Below are 15594 nucleotides of genomic sequence, written 5' to 3'. Positions count from 1 at the left end.
AGAGAGAGAGAGAGAGAGAGAGAGAGAGAGAGAGAGAGAGAGAGAGAGAGAGAGAGAGAGAGAGAGAGAGAGAGAGAGAGAGAGAGAGAGAGAGAGAGAGAGAGAGAGAATATTTAAAGGTACATTATTTCCTGCTGACATGCAGCACAAACAAAAATGTCAGTAGAAACCCCCACACAAGTAGCATGATACATGCTGTTACACAACATACACTTGATCAAACTGCCATTGTCAGACTTGGGCCTCCTACACTGTAAACACAAATCCACAACATAACACTTGCTACTTGTAGGGGTAATGGTAGAGGGAAAGACTGGGAAAGGTTCCAGTACCCCCTTCCGAAAGCAGGATGCAAGGTGGCTCCTCATGTCTTTCTGAACAAAATTTTGAGTTGCAGGTGGGATGCCAAAACAAAGACTGGTAGCAAAAGCAATAGCAAACAAACCACAATCTGAGTGTCCCTCCTGCTGCTGAACTTTTACATATTCTACTTTAAATTGTGAACTACAGTTTAGTAGAGCAGCCAGCTGGCAATCAAATTTGTTTGAGATTCCCAAGCTGTTGTTTAAGCTGTCATAAACCTTGACAGTGTTATCATTACAATGAAGGTTACTTACTGTAAGCCAGTGATTGTTGTGTACATGTAAAATTTGGACAAAGGAATTAATGGGACTTTTAACATGCACACATTTTGCAGTTTGAAAGACAACAGTAGACTGGAAACCTGAAACATTGAGAAAACTGCTTCCGAGCAAATGCTGTGCATGATCTATGTGTAGGTCTGTCAACCACTTCCCTTCAATGGATACTTCCCTTGCCGCTTCACTTGGATTTCCGTGGGCAGGGGCCAGGGGAACCTCTCGTTGCAGGGAAGGAGCCAGGCGAGCTTCACAGTGCTGCTGTCCCTCCAGGCTGTTCAGTTCAGCAGGCAACCTTGGGAAGGGTGAATGATGTGTTAGGGTGTTTACCTTACTGTATCATGGCGCAGCTCAAAAGTTTTGCAGATGCAGTATGAACCCCTTTGTATATTATAAACAGCAGTAATGTCACCACAATCTAAAGTGGACAGTATTGTCAATTTTCTAACACAACAAATGTCTACTAGCACATACACTGAGGAATTTTAACAGCATACTTTCTTTCACGAAAAGTTGGGCGTGAGTAATACATGGGTATCAAGTAGAGATTATCGTTTTGGACCTTTACCTTTGTCCCGGGATTACGGGAAAAAATTAGCCGTAATCATGGTATCCCTGGAATTCCCGGGATTTTCAGTTGTCTAGAATTGCACATTATACCTAGCTTCCCTTTCAGATTTTTTATGTGCTTAACATTAATAGATATGCAGAAATATTACAGTAGATTGACTGTCTGATTAATTCCACTTAATGTTTTATTCCAAATTTTTCAGCATACACTTTGTTTCTCAACAAAGTAAAAGGAGTAAGAATAAGAGATAAAATTTGCTTCGTTTACTACTTTATATTTGCTCTACTTCTGAATTCCAATGTGAATGACAATGTAAATTATAGTTCATTATCGTTGATAAAAAAATAAATTTGTTTCTATTTCAATATTTATACGGATGGCGTTATGAGAGAAATGAAGGGCAAAGTTGGGGAAGTTGGAGTAAAAATGTTTGCTGAGGGAAGGAAGTGGGTACTGAACTCAATACTGTTTGCTGATGACATAGTGCTTATTGCAGAAAATGGAAGTGACTTACAAAATTTGGTCAGTGTTTTTGATAGTGTCTGTAACAGGAGAAAGCTGAAAGTAAACGTCAACAAAAGTAAAGTGATGGTTTGTGAGCGAAGTAGAAGTGAGGTTGTAGATTTTGTATCCCCATATAGAATGGGAATTGAATGTGAAAAGGAATGCAAAATAATTCTGAATGGTGAAGAAATGGAGAAGGTCAACGAGTTTAAGTACCTTGGATCAGTTATGTGTAAGCATGGTGGTATGGAGGGAGAGATAAGAGAAAGGGCATTGCAAGGAAGAAGGGTGGTAGGGTCTTTGGGACGAATCACGAATGGCAGAAGTGTGAGCATGGAGGTAAAGAGGGATTAGAGAAATACAATAATAGTACCAACCCTCACATATGCAAGTGAAACGTGGGCCTGGAATGAAAGTCAGAGGTCTAGAGTGCAGGCAGTGGAAATGAGTTATTTGAGGAGTGCTTGTGGTGTGAGTAGAATGGATGGAATGAGATACGAAAGTGTGTATGAGCGTTTTGGAATGTGTCACGGGGGTGAAGGGAAGAAGTGTGGAGTGGTGGAACATATGAAGTGACAGACTTTAAAGTGGTTTGGCCACATGGAGCGAATGGAGGAGAGTAAGATGACCAGAAGGGTGTATGTGAGTGAGATAGAGGGAGGGAATGCTAGAGGACGACCTCCAGTGAAATGGAGAGATAGGATGCAAGAATATGTGAGGGAGAGGGGTGAAAAATGAGTGAGGAACTTTGAGCAGGCAAGGATAGAGTCTGGATAGAGAAAGTTGGAAGCTCTTCTGCCATGGCCATCCTTTTGTGGGAGCTCCTAGGAGCAGGCATCGATGAAATGATGATGATGATGTTTCCATTTATACTCAGTGCAATGAAAAGAGAACTTAATGACAAGAAATGTAGTAAAAATAATCAGTAGCTAAAACATTGGGAACTATGACAACACTGTTCAGCTGTGTGGGCAGGCAGACAGACAGACAAACAGACAGTTTATTGTCAACCATCACTGGTCGGCCACTCACGCGAGGAGGGAAAGTGTGCTGCTTTTTTTTGCAATTTTGTTAAGTTGTTACGCTCATTTCAATGCCGTATACATACAGCAACGTGGAATATGCAAACATGGTGTTCATTATACGAGCTCTGTTACGGGTAACGGGAGTGCCATGGCTGCCTTATAATACTCAAGAGAATACCTAAACAGTAAGTCCTTCCTTCACACACACACACAAAACATTCCTCACAGGACACTCTGTATATGAATATAAATAGAACCACAAGTCCACAACCATCCTGCAGTCAAATTTGCCCCTATTTTTGTACTTAATTTCATTCCAGGATTTCCAGGGATGGATGTGCAAAAATATCCGAGAATTATTAAGCCTTGAAAATTGTCCGGGATTCCGGGAAACAATTCCTAGTATCAAGTATGTCAAAAAGTTTAAACTATATCACCCTCACTGGTTTGCTTGTTTGTTTCCCTTAGTTTCAGTCAAGCTCAGAAACTTCGCACAACAAATTTCTGAGTCAGAAAAAAAAATAATATAGTTCTGAAAGTGACTCCTTACTGTGAGGTGTCAGGTGATGGCTGTACAGGTCCCTGAATGCTGGAGGGCTGCAGTCCATCTCTGTGGTCCAATAAGTGTCTGAAAGATGGTTCATGAAAAATTCTAACTTCTAAATAAAGCCTACCTTCCTCTTCTACCCTGAACCCTCCTGACAAGAGAGTAAGATATGAATGATTTTCATTTATATATTGATGGGCTGGGAAAAAAATACTCACCTATGAGTGATTACTGTAATTACACCTCAGTACAAGCTATATGCAGGTTAGTCAAACACAAAACTATGATAATTACCTGCTATCATTACATGTTCAAGATTTTTCTACACTTGTTACAAAAATGCTTAACATTACATGCAAACACAGCCATAAATTACAACAAGTTGACAGCTCAAACCATATGCAATGAAAATTACTTACTTATCAAAGTAAAGCATAATAAGCACATGAAGTATGAACATATAGTTAAATAAGAAAGGAACACCACATCACAACCGCACAACTGGTAATAGCTGTACACACCTGTCACAGTGCAACTGGCTCTGGAGGAATGGCCTCAGGTTGTTGTATGGAGTACGGCTCTTGAGCTTCTTCCCATTACTCACAGCCTCAAGTGCCACACGGTTTGAGGAGTCGATGTCAAGGACTCTGTTGAGTGTCAGTAGGTTACAGAAACCTAAATGACAAAATGGAGCACACACAAAAATAAAATTCCTTTTAACATCAGTACTCACTTGTATGGACCAGTCCACTTCTGCTCCATTTTCTCACCCTTCCGAGTCTCATTGCGAAGGTTTCTTTTAAGAACCTTCATCCCTACACAGAAGTTGAAGGTCTTCACTCCTCTTGCTTTCCTGTTCCTGTACTCAGCCTTCTGCTTTTCTTGGGCTGCTTCAACTCTCTGTTCCCGCTGCATAATAAAAGTAAAAGCATAAGCATTGATAGCACTATAATGACCGGATTGATTGTACTGAAATATAAATTTCCTCGTGCAAAAGATGCTTGTAATGTATGGTACAATATGGATGAAAGAATGATCCTATGTAGCAGGACTTGAATTGGAGTCAACGTCGAGTGTTTAATCTGGCCATATATCTGCAGTCATTACATTGAAATAGTTTGGAGACCGAATAAAGTCGGGCTAAAGCAGAGTCAGTCTAGCAATGAATGTACTATGCTGAAACATAAATTATAGCATCAATGTAAAAGTTATGGTATTTTTCTTCGGTACTCTTGCCAGACTTAAGAACATTAGCATCAAGAAATATAACACATGACGTCCTCAGCCAGACCTTGGAGTGCAGTTCTTCACGCCTCTGGTCCTGCTCATTGACACACTCCACAATGTCCTCGGAAGAGGGCAGTTCAATAAGTTCTTCAAAGAACTGAAACAAAAAGAAACAGCAAAAGAAGATTACTTGAGAGGTACTAGACATATTCTTCAATTCTTGTGAGATATACACATTTCATCCAGAATTTGCACATTACATATGAATCTACTTTCTACTTACTTCTGGTGTGGTACTCCTTCCCTCTGTTTGTGCAGAAGCCTCAGGATCAAATGTATTTTCTTCCTAAAAAGAATTATTTCAATAAATTGAACTGGAATTACGGTCATTAGGCACAAGAACAACTCTTCATATTTTTTTGGCTTGTGATTGAAAGTAATGGCTTCATATTTTAATGGAACCAATAGGAGATGATCTCTTCTATTAATTCAAACACTGGTGGTTACCTGGTGAAGTGGCCGGTGCTCACGAGCAAACATCAACCGGAATGGTGTGAACCCGGTGGTCCGCTGCTTTTGGGTGCGGATGCTATAGGCGACTTCATCCAGGAAGTTTGGCCAGATAGTCTTGGTCGCGTTGCAGAGCTTGGAAAGCCTGGTCTCCAGAGTCTGGTTAATTCTCTCTGCCAGTCCATTAGTATGGGGATGGTAGGCAGACGTGATACTCCTCCGGATCCCGTATTGTCGTTGATCTGTGGGGAATGAAGAGGTCAAAGTAGCAGCAGTAATACAACAGGTGTTATAATAGTATCAGTTGTTTGCAGTGTTAATAATACCTGAGGTTTGTTCAGCATCTTAGAGCTAACGAAGCATTAGATGATGTAAATGTCCTCCTCTGACGACTGTATTGGTAATAATGCACCTCTCAGGCATACCTGAATATAACATTACATCCTGATGACCATTCCAAGAATTACAAAAGAAATAACAGTAACATAAAGACTTACCGAGGAACATAACTCACGTCCCTGATCAGTCAGGATCCTTGCAGGCTTGCCCCACCTAAGGAAAGCAAATGTCATTACACATTATGAAAAAAAAAATCTGCATCTTTTGTATCACATTCTTATATTATGCCTAAACATAATCAATTGATGGTAATGACAATATCTGTTATGATTAAATTTCATAATTAGTGCAAACAATATGGCAAGGCAAAGAACTTTTATACAATAACTAAAGTGAACTTTTAATTGAAATAAAATTGATGAAATAAAACAGTTGTGAGAAGCAACAAACATATAAATATATGGAGTGGCACGACTGCACGGACTTTTACATGCATTGATGAGAAAACATGCTGCAACCTCAAAATAACTGTGGTAATACATAATTAAAGAAATAATGATTACCAGTAGCAAACTCATTAGCTTGGACTCATTCCGTTTCACTAATATTCAAAATAAGGAAAATATCGTGGATGGATTGTATGACAATTTTTTTAAAATGATCCTACCAATGATGAATATGTTTTGTTTATTACATCAGATTGTTGAATGTTCGCATCTTTTTTTGAAGGCAAAAAATCTGTCACGGTGATGATGAGGTAAACTTCAAAGGAAAACAATGAAAACTGAATTAATCTTTACATCAGGATACCTTTTTCTAAGATGGAATGTTTAGCATCCAAACTGACTATTTGGAATTACATTCATAAGTAGTGATGACATGGCAGTAAATAATTCATCCAAGTGCGGAAACTAATGATAAAAATTTACCTGTGGATAAAGGAGCGTATGTACCTGGACACCCCATAAGCTGTCTTATCTCTAAGTGGGAAGAAGTCGACAAACTTTGTGTAGAAGTCGACAAACGTGCAAATGTACCTGTAGCCTTCATCACTAACAGCCATTGGACCTGGATAGTTTAATAAAGCAGGAAGCAAAAAATACATCATGCAAAGCCATCAAAACCCAACATAAACAATTACATTAGCTTGTGCAGACACAGGTAAAGCTAGATAAATCACCCATGCTAGATCAAATTATTCAGGCAAAGAGAAAGTGCATTATAACCCAGAAAAGAGAGAGAGAGAGAGAGAGAGAGAGAGAGAGAGAGAGAGAGAGAGAGAGAGAGAGAGAGAGAGAGAGAGAGAGAGAGAGAGAGAGAGAGAGAGAGAGAGAGAGAGAGAGAGAGAGAGAGAGAGAGAGAGAGAGAGAGAGAGAGAGAGAGAGAGAGAGAGAGAGAATTATTGTGTTTCATGAACAACAATGAGAGCTAACTACCATGCATTAGAAAGCATTGTTCTTCTCATATTTACAATTATCATAAAGTAAACCCAAAAGAGTAAGACGGCTGGCATTTGAGGTAGCTCACATATGTACAAAGTTTTAAGCAAGGCATTTGACAGAGTTAAAAAAAGGCAGATGGTTCCTGAGAGATTGATTAAATTGGTGAGACATTGTATGAAAACTAAGAGAGGTTTCATACAATGTGAAGGCTCCACTTAGAATGTTATAGGAGTTTAGCATCAGGTGGAGAAGAACAGCCTATATATATAGATATAGATGAGAGTTGCAACCAAAACCAGGCATTCCAAAAGCACAACCCAGAAAAGGCCCACAAGACATCAAAATGGTATCTGACCTGTCTCGTGACCAACAACAGTAACTATACTTGGACAAAAGCATGTATATAGGTATGCATGCATATATGTGTGTGCAAGGGAGTTCTACAATTATGCTAGGGATAAGTTTTTGAAGGGATCATGCAAATTTAAGCTTGAGCAGAGATAGTGCGATTTCAGCTTCAAAATCTATCTTTGAATCACTCATTTGTTGTATTCTTGTGTATGAGAAATGTGAGCCTAATAAGAATATAAGAACGTTGGAATCTGCAGGAGGCCGGTAGGCCTATACAAGGCAGTTCCTTTGAGCCTAAGCTCCCATGTATCTAACCCCACCTATTATCGCTGTCCGTGAATTTATCTAATCTGTTTTTGAATGTGACAATTGTATTGGCACTCACCACATGACTGCTAAGCCTATTCCACTCATCCACAACCCTGTTGGTAAACCAATTTTTGCCTATGTCCCTGTTAAATCTGAATTTATCCAGTTTAAACCCATTACTTTGTGTCCTACCCGGTTCTCTTACCAACAAAACCTTATGAATGTTAAAAGAACTAACAGTTTTCCCTTGTGCTATTATAAATTCGCGAGAAGACAAATTCGAAGAGTTAGGAATTCTGTGTCTGTGTGTGAGTGAGTGTTGGAATATATGTACATTTGATTTCTGAACTTTTTTGCTTACCTAATACTTGTACCATTTTTCCATTTTTAAAGGAAACCCCACTTTAAACATATCTGATCCTCACCGACCAAGTCAACTCCTATAAGTTCCAACGGCTCCTTCACCTTTATGGGACGCATCTTTGGGGCCTTTGTCTTCATTGGCGTGTAGTGCTGGCACTTACTACATGTTTCAATCAAGAAAACAAATGTGAAAACTGAGAAAATTGCTTGAGGATTCAGCAAAACAATTCTGGAGAGTATTGAATTAGCTAACAATCATTTTAACTGTATCAACTTTCTGTAAAGATGCACTACTTGTGATCAGGTATTTCATGCAATACCGAAACAGTATTTACATACATTATGTTTGATGTCCTGGGTCATGTTTCGCCAATAGTAAACTGGGGAGACATTCTGACAAGTGGTAACCCAGCCGCTATGCCCTGCAGTGGGACTGCTGTGATGATGATATAACATAGCAGCAACCTCCTCAAATGACCTCACCACGAGCTTCCGAGGCTTCCCATCATGGTCCACTCTGTACAGCTTCTGATCTGTTTATAAATGCATAATAATCACAGTATGAGAAATGCAAGTGAAGCTTCCGTACAAGGCCACTCCACGACAATGACAACAGATTTTAAACCACAGCTGCAACTTGCTTTGGCACTCATCTTTGTTTCCATGAACCCTGCACCTGTGCTAGAGAGAGCCTGTCACTCAAAGTTGTATTAAATTTAACTCCTTCAGGTGGTTGGGACACAACCTCTGACAATGAGCTGGTCCTTAGCACTAATAAGCAGTGGGTAGGGACACTGGCATAAAAGCAGCAACCTATCTCTTTCCTACCTTACTATAGAATGGATATCAAAATGTTAGAATCGGTGCAGAGGAGGATGACTAAGATGATTCAGGGGTTGAGAAACTTGCCATACGAGGAAAGACTCAAACATTTAAACTTGAGTTATCTAGAAAGGCGAAGGGTGCGTGGAGACATGATCGAGATTTATAAATGGATGAAGGGCTTTAATAAGGGGGATATTCATAAGGTTTTGTTGGTAAGAGAAACGGGCAGGACACGAAGTAATGGGTTGAAACTGGATAAATTCAGATTCAACAGGGATAAAGGCAAATATTGGTTTACTAACAGAGTGGTGGATGAGTGGAATAGGCTTAGCAGTCATGTGGTGAGTGCCAATACAATTGTCACATTCAAAAATAGATTAGATAAATTCATGGACAGCGATATTAGGTGGGGTTAGATACACGGGAGGTTAGGTTCAAAGGAGCTGCCATGTATAGGCGTACCGGCCTCTTGCAGACTCCTACGTTCTTATGTATATAAGGATGAAAAGTGGGATCTCTTTATTTCTAATCAGTATACCCTTGTATATCTTATACTACAACCATGGCCTTGAAATCAATCCCTTCTCCCTTTCCTCCACTAATCACATTATCAAAATAAATCATCATAAGCTGATGAGAGAAAATCATGAACACAAAATGCCGCAAAAGTGTACATTCTTCAACACATAACCACTTTAATTAATTTCAAATCTTGGCCTTTGTTTATTGCAGATAGCATCAAACAGACTTTCAAACTGATAATCAATCAAAAACAATCACTTACCCTGTTCATCCCACTGGAATTGGCGTGCCCATCGCAATACTTTCTGCTGCTCAGCACCCTTAAGTCCAGAGGCATGCCTTCTGGTCCTCAAGTAGATGATGAGTCGCTCATACATGATGTTGTCCTCAGCAAACCTTTATCTGCAGGCCAGCTCATACTCCTCAACAGTACAGTTGGACCTGATGATGAATTTTAATTATCAATATTATGCTTCACTGCAACCAGTCAAGTAAAGTTGCATGTCAACTTGACAGACACTGAGAAAATAATGACATGTGGTAGGGTATGTCTTTTCTGAAACTATACATAGTAATAAAAACACTTTCAGATATTTAATATATACATACATATATACAATAATATAATATAATAAATATAACATATACAATATGTAGAAGCACAAGCAGTAGAAAACCAAACGATGAACAGATGCTGAAACTAGTAAAGCTTGCCAGTGAACTAAATACTAATCATATCCTTGTAACGGCTGATTTAATTTTCCAGGTAGCTATACATTGGCTGGATATGATACTGTTAGAGGCAGTGATGAGTACTCCATTTAAATTTCTGGAATGTCTTGGAGGCTGTTTCCTTAATCAATATGTGCATATCCCTTAAAGATTTAGAGGAAGTCAGAGTTCCACCCTTGATTTGATAATCACTTCAGAGGGAAATGTGAGCAATTTAAAAAGTGGAAAGTCTATTGGGTAAAAGTGACCATGCTGTATTAAATTGCGACTATATTTGCTACAGTGATGAGAAAAGGAACACAACCGATGAGCCCATTGGTTTTCCAAACTATATTTCCGTTTGGATTTCTGCAGCTGAGTCTCACTTAAAGCTGTTAGATAGTGTTCAACCAGATTAAATTTCTTCTTCTGAATCTTGAGATTAATCATCGGCATCGTCGCCTGGTGGGATAATTATCTTATTTTTTCAAAATTATGTTTAATATCGACCAACCATTGCATCGTCGCTTACCTGCCCGATGTAATACATCACAATTTTCCTGATGTTTCATCCCAGCGACCGTCAAATTGTGGGATACACTTACTAATGTGATTATTAATTCTAGTAATTGTGAAACATTTAAAGAACATGTGAATGGCTTTCTTCTCTCTTAGCTCGCTACCTACTACATTTTTCTCCATCTTCCTATTCTTTGCTTTCTCCTTCATTCTGTATTTTCCGATATCGGTGAAGTGTCGCCCTGCTGGGCCTTTTGGCTTATAGCATTTGTGCTTTCCGGCAGGTCACTTTCACTGATTCATATAATAATAATACTATTTTTTAAAGAGAGATTGTGAAAAAAATTACAAATTTGATAAATGAAACAGACTGGAGACAGGAGCTTGATGGAGGGTTATTGGATGAAATGTAAGAGAAATATAAAAATAAAATGCATAAATTCTATGAAAAATGTATAGCAGTGGCAAAAGCAGGACAAGACAGAAATAAAAATCCAAGATGAATGAATGCGAGAGCCACTAGGGCCAAGACAAAAAAGTATTATGCATGGAAAGTAATATTAGTAATATTAGTACTCCAAACTTTCCCTGATCCAACCATGCAAGAACATCATTTTTTACACTACACAGAGCAGATTATGTAGAATATAACTTCCTATAGGCAGACTGCTTATCAGGTAAGGCATGGATAGTCGATAAATATCCCAAAAATTGAACTAAAATTACATTATCCACTATCTTAGACAAAAATGAAAGGTTAGAGACAGGTCTATATGAGGATCAAGTTTACTTTTCAAGGTGGGTCTGACACTTCCCAGCTTTTCACTCTGAGGAAAAACACACTGCTGAATACTTGAATTTATAATGCATAAAATAAATTTTAAGAGCTCATAGAAGCCTCCCTCACTAGCTATATCAGATAGGGGCATCGGATCGTTCACACAATACGTTACCTTAATAGTTTTCATTAAGTCACGTAACTTCTCAATACTAATATCATGAAAAGATGACAAGCCAACATTGGGGATATCAGGCAAATAATTTGATTTCATCACCAAGCCTCCCTGAAAGTTACCAACAATTTTTTTAATCTTTTCATCGAAGAAATTTATAAATCTATTAGCTAGATCAGCATCAGTATAGCCATCTGGAAGCCTTCTTGTGTTGCTCCTATTACCCGTTAGCGTGTTTAAGATTGAATACAGCCGTTTAGTGTCTGAACCAGCTTCAATAATCTTCTCTCTATGATAAGTACACTTTCTTTGTCTAGTTAATCTATTCACAGTATTCCAAGCACTAACATAACCACTGCGGGAGTCTTCCGTACGCAAACTACGCCACCTCTTTTCCTTAAGTTTTCTAGTTTTGATGGCATTCTTAATCTCGGTATTAAACCAGGGTATGTTTTCCCTCACTTTAATGTCTTTAGTGACTACCGGACACATGTTGTTATATTCAGTCTGTAGTACAGTATTATAAAGGTGAACCAGACAAACTAGACAACCATCCATTGTCACATTGTTGCTGTGCTCATGGGGACAACTTTTCTGGATTTCAGTTGTTAATTTGTTAAGTACATTATCAACTGATGCTTTAGGGTCATAGCTACTCTTAAGTCTAAAAGTGATAGTTTTCTTCATTTTCAAGTCTCTACTCACATCCACAATATATGTAATTAACTTATGATAAGGAGATATAGTAAAATCTGGCTCAATATCTAACTGATTGACGCTAACACCCATGGGATCACAAAGCACAAGGTCAAGCATGTGGCCAGAGCGAGAGGTTACATCGTTTACTTTATTTATACAATATAAAGAATCTGGCGAGAGGTTACATCGTTTACTTTATTTATACAATATAAAGAATCTAACAGCAATAAAATCACTCCTACACTGATTATGTACATCATCCATCCAAATATTAAAATCCCCAGAAATAAACATTTTACCATGTGAATGATCAAAGCCCTCCAGATACTCAGTAAATTCCTCAAAAAAACAGCTGACAATTTGTATTTGGTGGTCGATAAATGACAACAAAAGTTAGCCTCTGAGAGGTGTTGAGCATGAAAGTTACAGCTGTGTGTTCAAAAGTTGTAAAATATGGTGAAGGCAATTTTCTTAATTGAGAAAATTCATTAGTATTAATAAATATTCCTACTTCACCTCCCCTTCTAGTACCTCTTGAAGTGTGCATGAATGTGTGAGTAGGTGTCATTTCCACAATTTTAGATTTGTCTGATTCATTTAACCATGTTTCCGCAATACCCAAAACGTCATATGACTTTTCAGCGATTAATTCTCGTAGTTCAACAGTCTTATTCCTTACTGACTGAATATTAACAAACCCACATTGAATATTACAATTTCTCCTAGTATCCATGATCAGTCATAACCTTCAGCCTGTTTAGCTCAATTTCAAAAGTTTTACATTGCCTGCTTTTTTTTTATTTTATTATTATTATTTTTTTTTTTTTTACGTCGTTGCCTGTTGCTACGGGTAGGCATCTTCCTGGTGGGGCCTGATGGTCGGCCCAAAGCTTCTTCCAGGTGGGGCCTGATGGTCGGCCCAGGCCGTTCTGGCGCAGGCGAGTGTTTATAGTGGCGCCATCTTGCATTGTTAACCTTATGATTTGTTTCTGGCCTTGATAGTCGCACACAATTAATACACTTATACGAATTACTGGAACACTCCCTAGTCAAATGATTACCAGCACACTTAGCACACACTACAGCATCACCATTTTTTCTTAAAATTACAGTTATGCTCAGTATGTCCATACCTTTGACAAAAATAGCAATTACATACATGATACCTATCCCTAACATTATACCTGGCCCACTGCAAGCACACAACATCACCATGCCTGTAAATGAGATCTCTTATTTCTGGGGTGCACCTTAGAATGAAATGACTAGTATTACCATGGGCAGGCATAGTGAAAATCAATTCAATCTTGTTATGGACACCTTCAACTGACTGAAGATAGCTGTTCTTAGCAATTAAATATTCAACATCATCATCTTTACACTCTTCCATGGACACATTACAAATCATTATCTTGGGAGCAGACTTCTTAGTCATCCTAGTTTCGACATTACTCAGTACACTACTTATCTTATTAGCTGCCCTTTCCCTCTCTTGCTCGTTTGCAAAGTCCATCACAACATTACCTCCTCCAGTAAACTTCGTGTTGACCACTGGTACATCTTTCAGGACTTTAACCAGCTCATTCTTTCTACTGACAGCATTATTATGTGAATCAAGTGACTTTACAATTAGCACATTCTTTTTCTTTGCTGCAGCAGCATATGTATCACTTTTCTGGCCTTTATCAAAGTGCAAATTAACCATAGTGTTAATAATCTCTTTCGTGTCAACCAGCACATTTTTCTTTTTATCCAACACAGCTTCAGCACCGGAACCCTCAACAGTGACTACATTTACAACTGTGCTGACTATTACATCTTTAGCTTCATGAATTTTCTGGTGTAAGCTCTCTGAATTGACCACTAACCTTGACATGCACTCACTAATCTCTGGCATTACTCCACCCTTCTCCAACTTTTCTGTAAGTGCACGGTTTTCAAGCTTTAACTGCTGATTTCCCTCAGTCAACTTGCTAATCACACTTTTCATGCTCTCAGACTCATTGTAGCAGTCCATCACCTTTTTCCTACATGGTTTACACATCTAATCCACCTTCTTTAGATCCCCATCCTGTACACTATGAAGAAACAGACACTTCTTAGGCTACCATTTCTCACAGACATCACACGCTATCCAATTCTTTCTCTGGTTTCAGTCTATCTCTCTATCTCTCTATCTATCTATCTATCTATCTATTTATCAATGTGTATGGACGAATGAACACTCCTGAAAGGAGAAAAGTAGAAGAACACTTACCTCCTCACGACGTGCTGCCAGCTATTAAGACGTAATGAACGCTTCAGGTCATGCTTACACAGAATGAGATGGAAAAGTATTGAAGGCTGAATTTTCTTCTTGTTGATTCTCTCTCTCTCTCTCTCTCTCTCTCTCTCTCTCTCTCTCTCTCTCTCTCTCTCTCTCATATTATTATTTTTTTTTTTTACAGCTAAGGAGACAGTTCAAGGGCGCAAAAAAATAAAAAAAAAAGCCCGCTACTTACTGCTCCTGAATAGAGGTCAAAGGAGTGTCCAAAAAGAGAGGGTAATTTCGGGAGGAGAGGTGTCCTGATACCCTCCTCTTGAAAGAGTTCAAGTCGTAGGCAGGAGGAAATACAGATGAAGGAAAATTGTTCCAGAGTTTACCAGTGTGTGGGACGAAAGAGTGAAGATGCTGGTTGACTCTTGCATAAGGGGTTTGGACAGTATGGGGATGAGCATGAGTAGAATGTCGTGTGCAGCGGGGCCTCGGGAGGGGGGGAGGCATGCAGTTATCAAGTTCAGAAGAGCAGTCAGCATGAAGATATCGATAGAAGATAGAGAGTCGACATGGCGGCGGAATTTGAGAAGTATGAGGAGGAGAGCTGATGAGACGAAGAGCCTTTGACTCCACTCTGTTAAGGAGAGATGTGTGAGTGGACCCCCCCCCCCCCACACACACACACACACATGAGATGCCTACTCCACTCTTACCTGTCAATCTATCTCTTATCGGTGTTTCTGTCACACTCTTGGTAAGGAAGAAAGTGGGACGTACCAGTGTAGGAACATCAGAGGAATGCAACGTTAATATAACATTCATTTCACGTATAACTGATTGCTCTCTCGAATATCCTGTTATCTTTTGCCCCTTGTTTGAATTCACTTATTTCATTTTTTTATTAATATGGCACCTTCTTGATCTTTCATAAGTGTTGTTTACCCCAGAAGAGGATGCCATGGTATTTGTTTTGCGTCTTTACATTTTACCTTAGTTGTATTCCTTTATTTTTATTTTTTATTTTTTTTACACACGATTTTTACTTCATTTCTGTCGTTATTATACCAAAATCCAGTAATTTATTTTCACGTCCATATTCTCATCTCTCATACGTTCATAGCCATATTTTTGTTCGCACTTATTTTGTAATTTTAGAATAAAAAAAATTGGATATGTAGAGGCGCCTGTCTTTTGTTCTCTCTAATATTTACACGAGACAAAATAAAGTCCGTTATTGGTTCACGAGCCTCGTCCAGCGTGCTCCCGAGTGTCATGGCGGGAC

The 15594-nt window shown here is 38.8% G+C and overlaps 1 protein-coding gene across 1 annotated transcript; it reads right to left on the bottom strand.

Annotated features, from left to right (window-relative positions):
• Window positions 1-601: 601 nt before the first annotated feature.
• Window positions 602-9600, bottom strand: LOC126994097 (uncharacterized; the record flags this gene model as incomplete). Its single annotated transcript, XM_050853345.1, has 11 exons — window positions 9436-9600; window positions 8166-8359; window positions 7889-7986; window positions 5520-5574; window positions 5020-5264; window positions 4796-4858; window positions 4577-4669; window positions 4019-4194; window positions 3807-3932; window positions 3289-3366; window positions 602-933 (listed from the first exon to the last, which is right to left on the bottom strand). Coding segments are annotated over exons 4-11 (1123 nt in total), but the record flags the coding sequence as incomplete, so codon positions are not given.
• Window positions 9601-15594: the final 5994 nt, after the last annotated feature.

This window comes from Eriocheir sinensis, unplaced genomic scaffold (assembly GCF_024679095.1).
Source record: "Eriocheir sinensis breed Jianghai 21 unplaced genomic scaffold, ASM2467909v1 Scaffold72, whole genome shotgun sequence".
Classification (NCBI taxonomy): domain Eukaryota; kingdom Metazoa; phylum Arthropoda; class Malacostraca; order Decapoda; family Varunidae; genus Eriocheir; species Eriocheir sinensis.
This window is presented reverse-complemented; position numbering and strand designations above follow the sequence as displayed.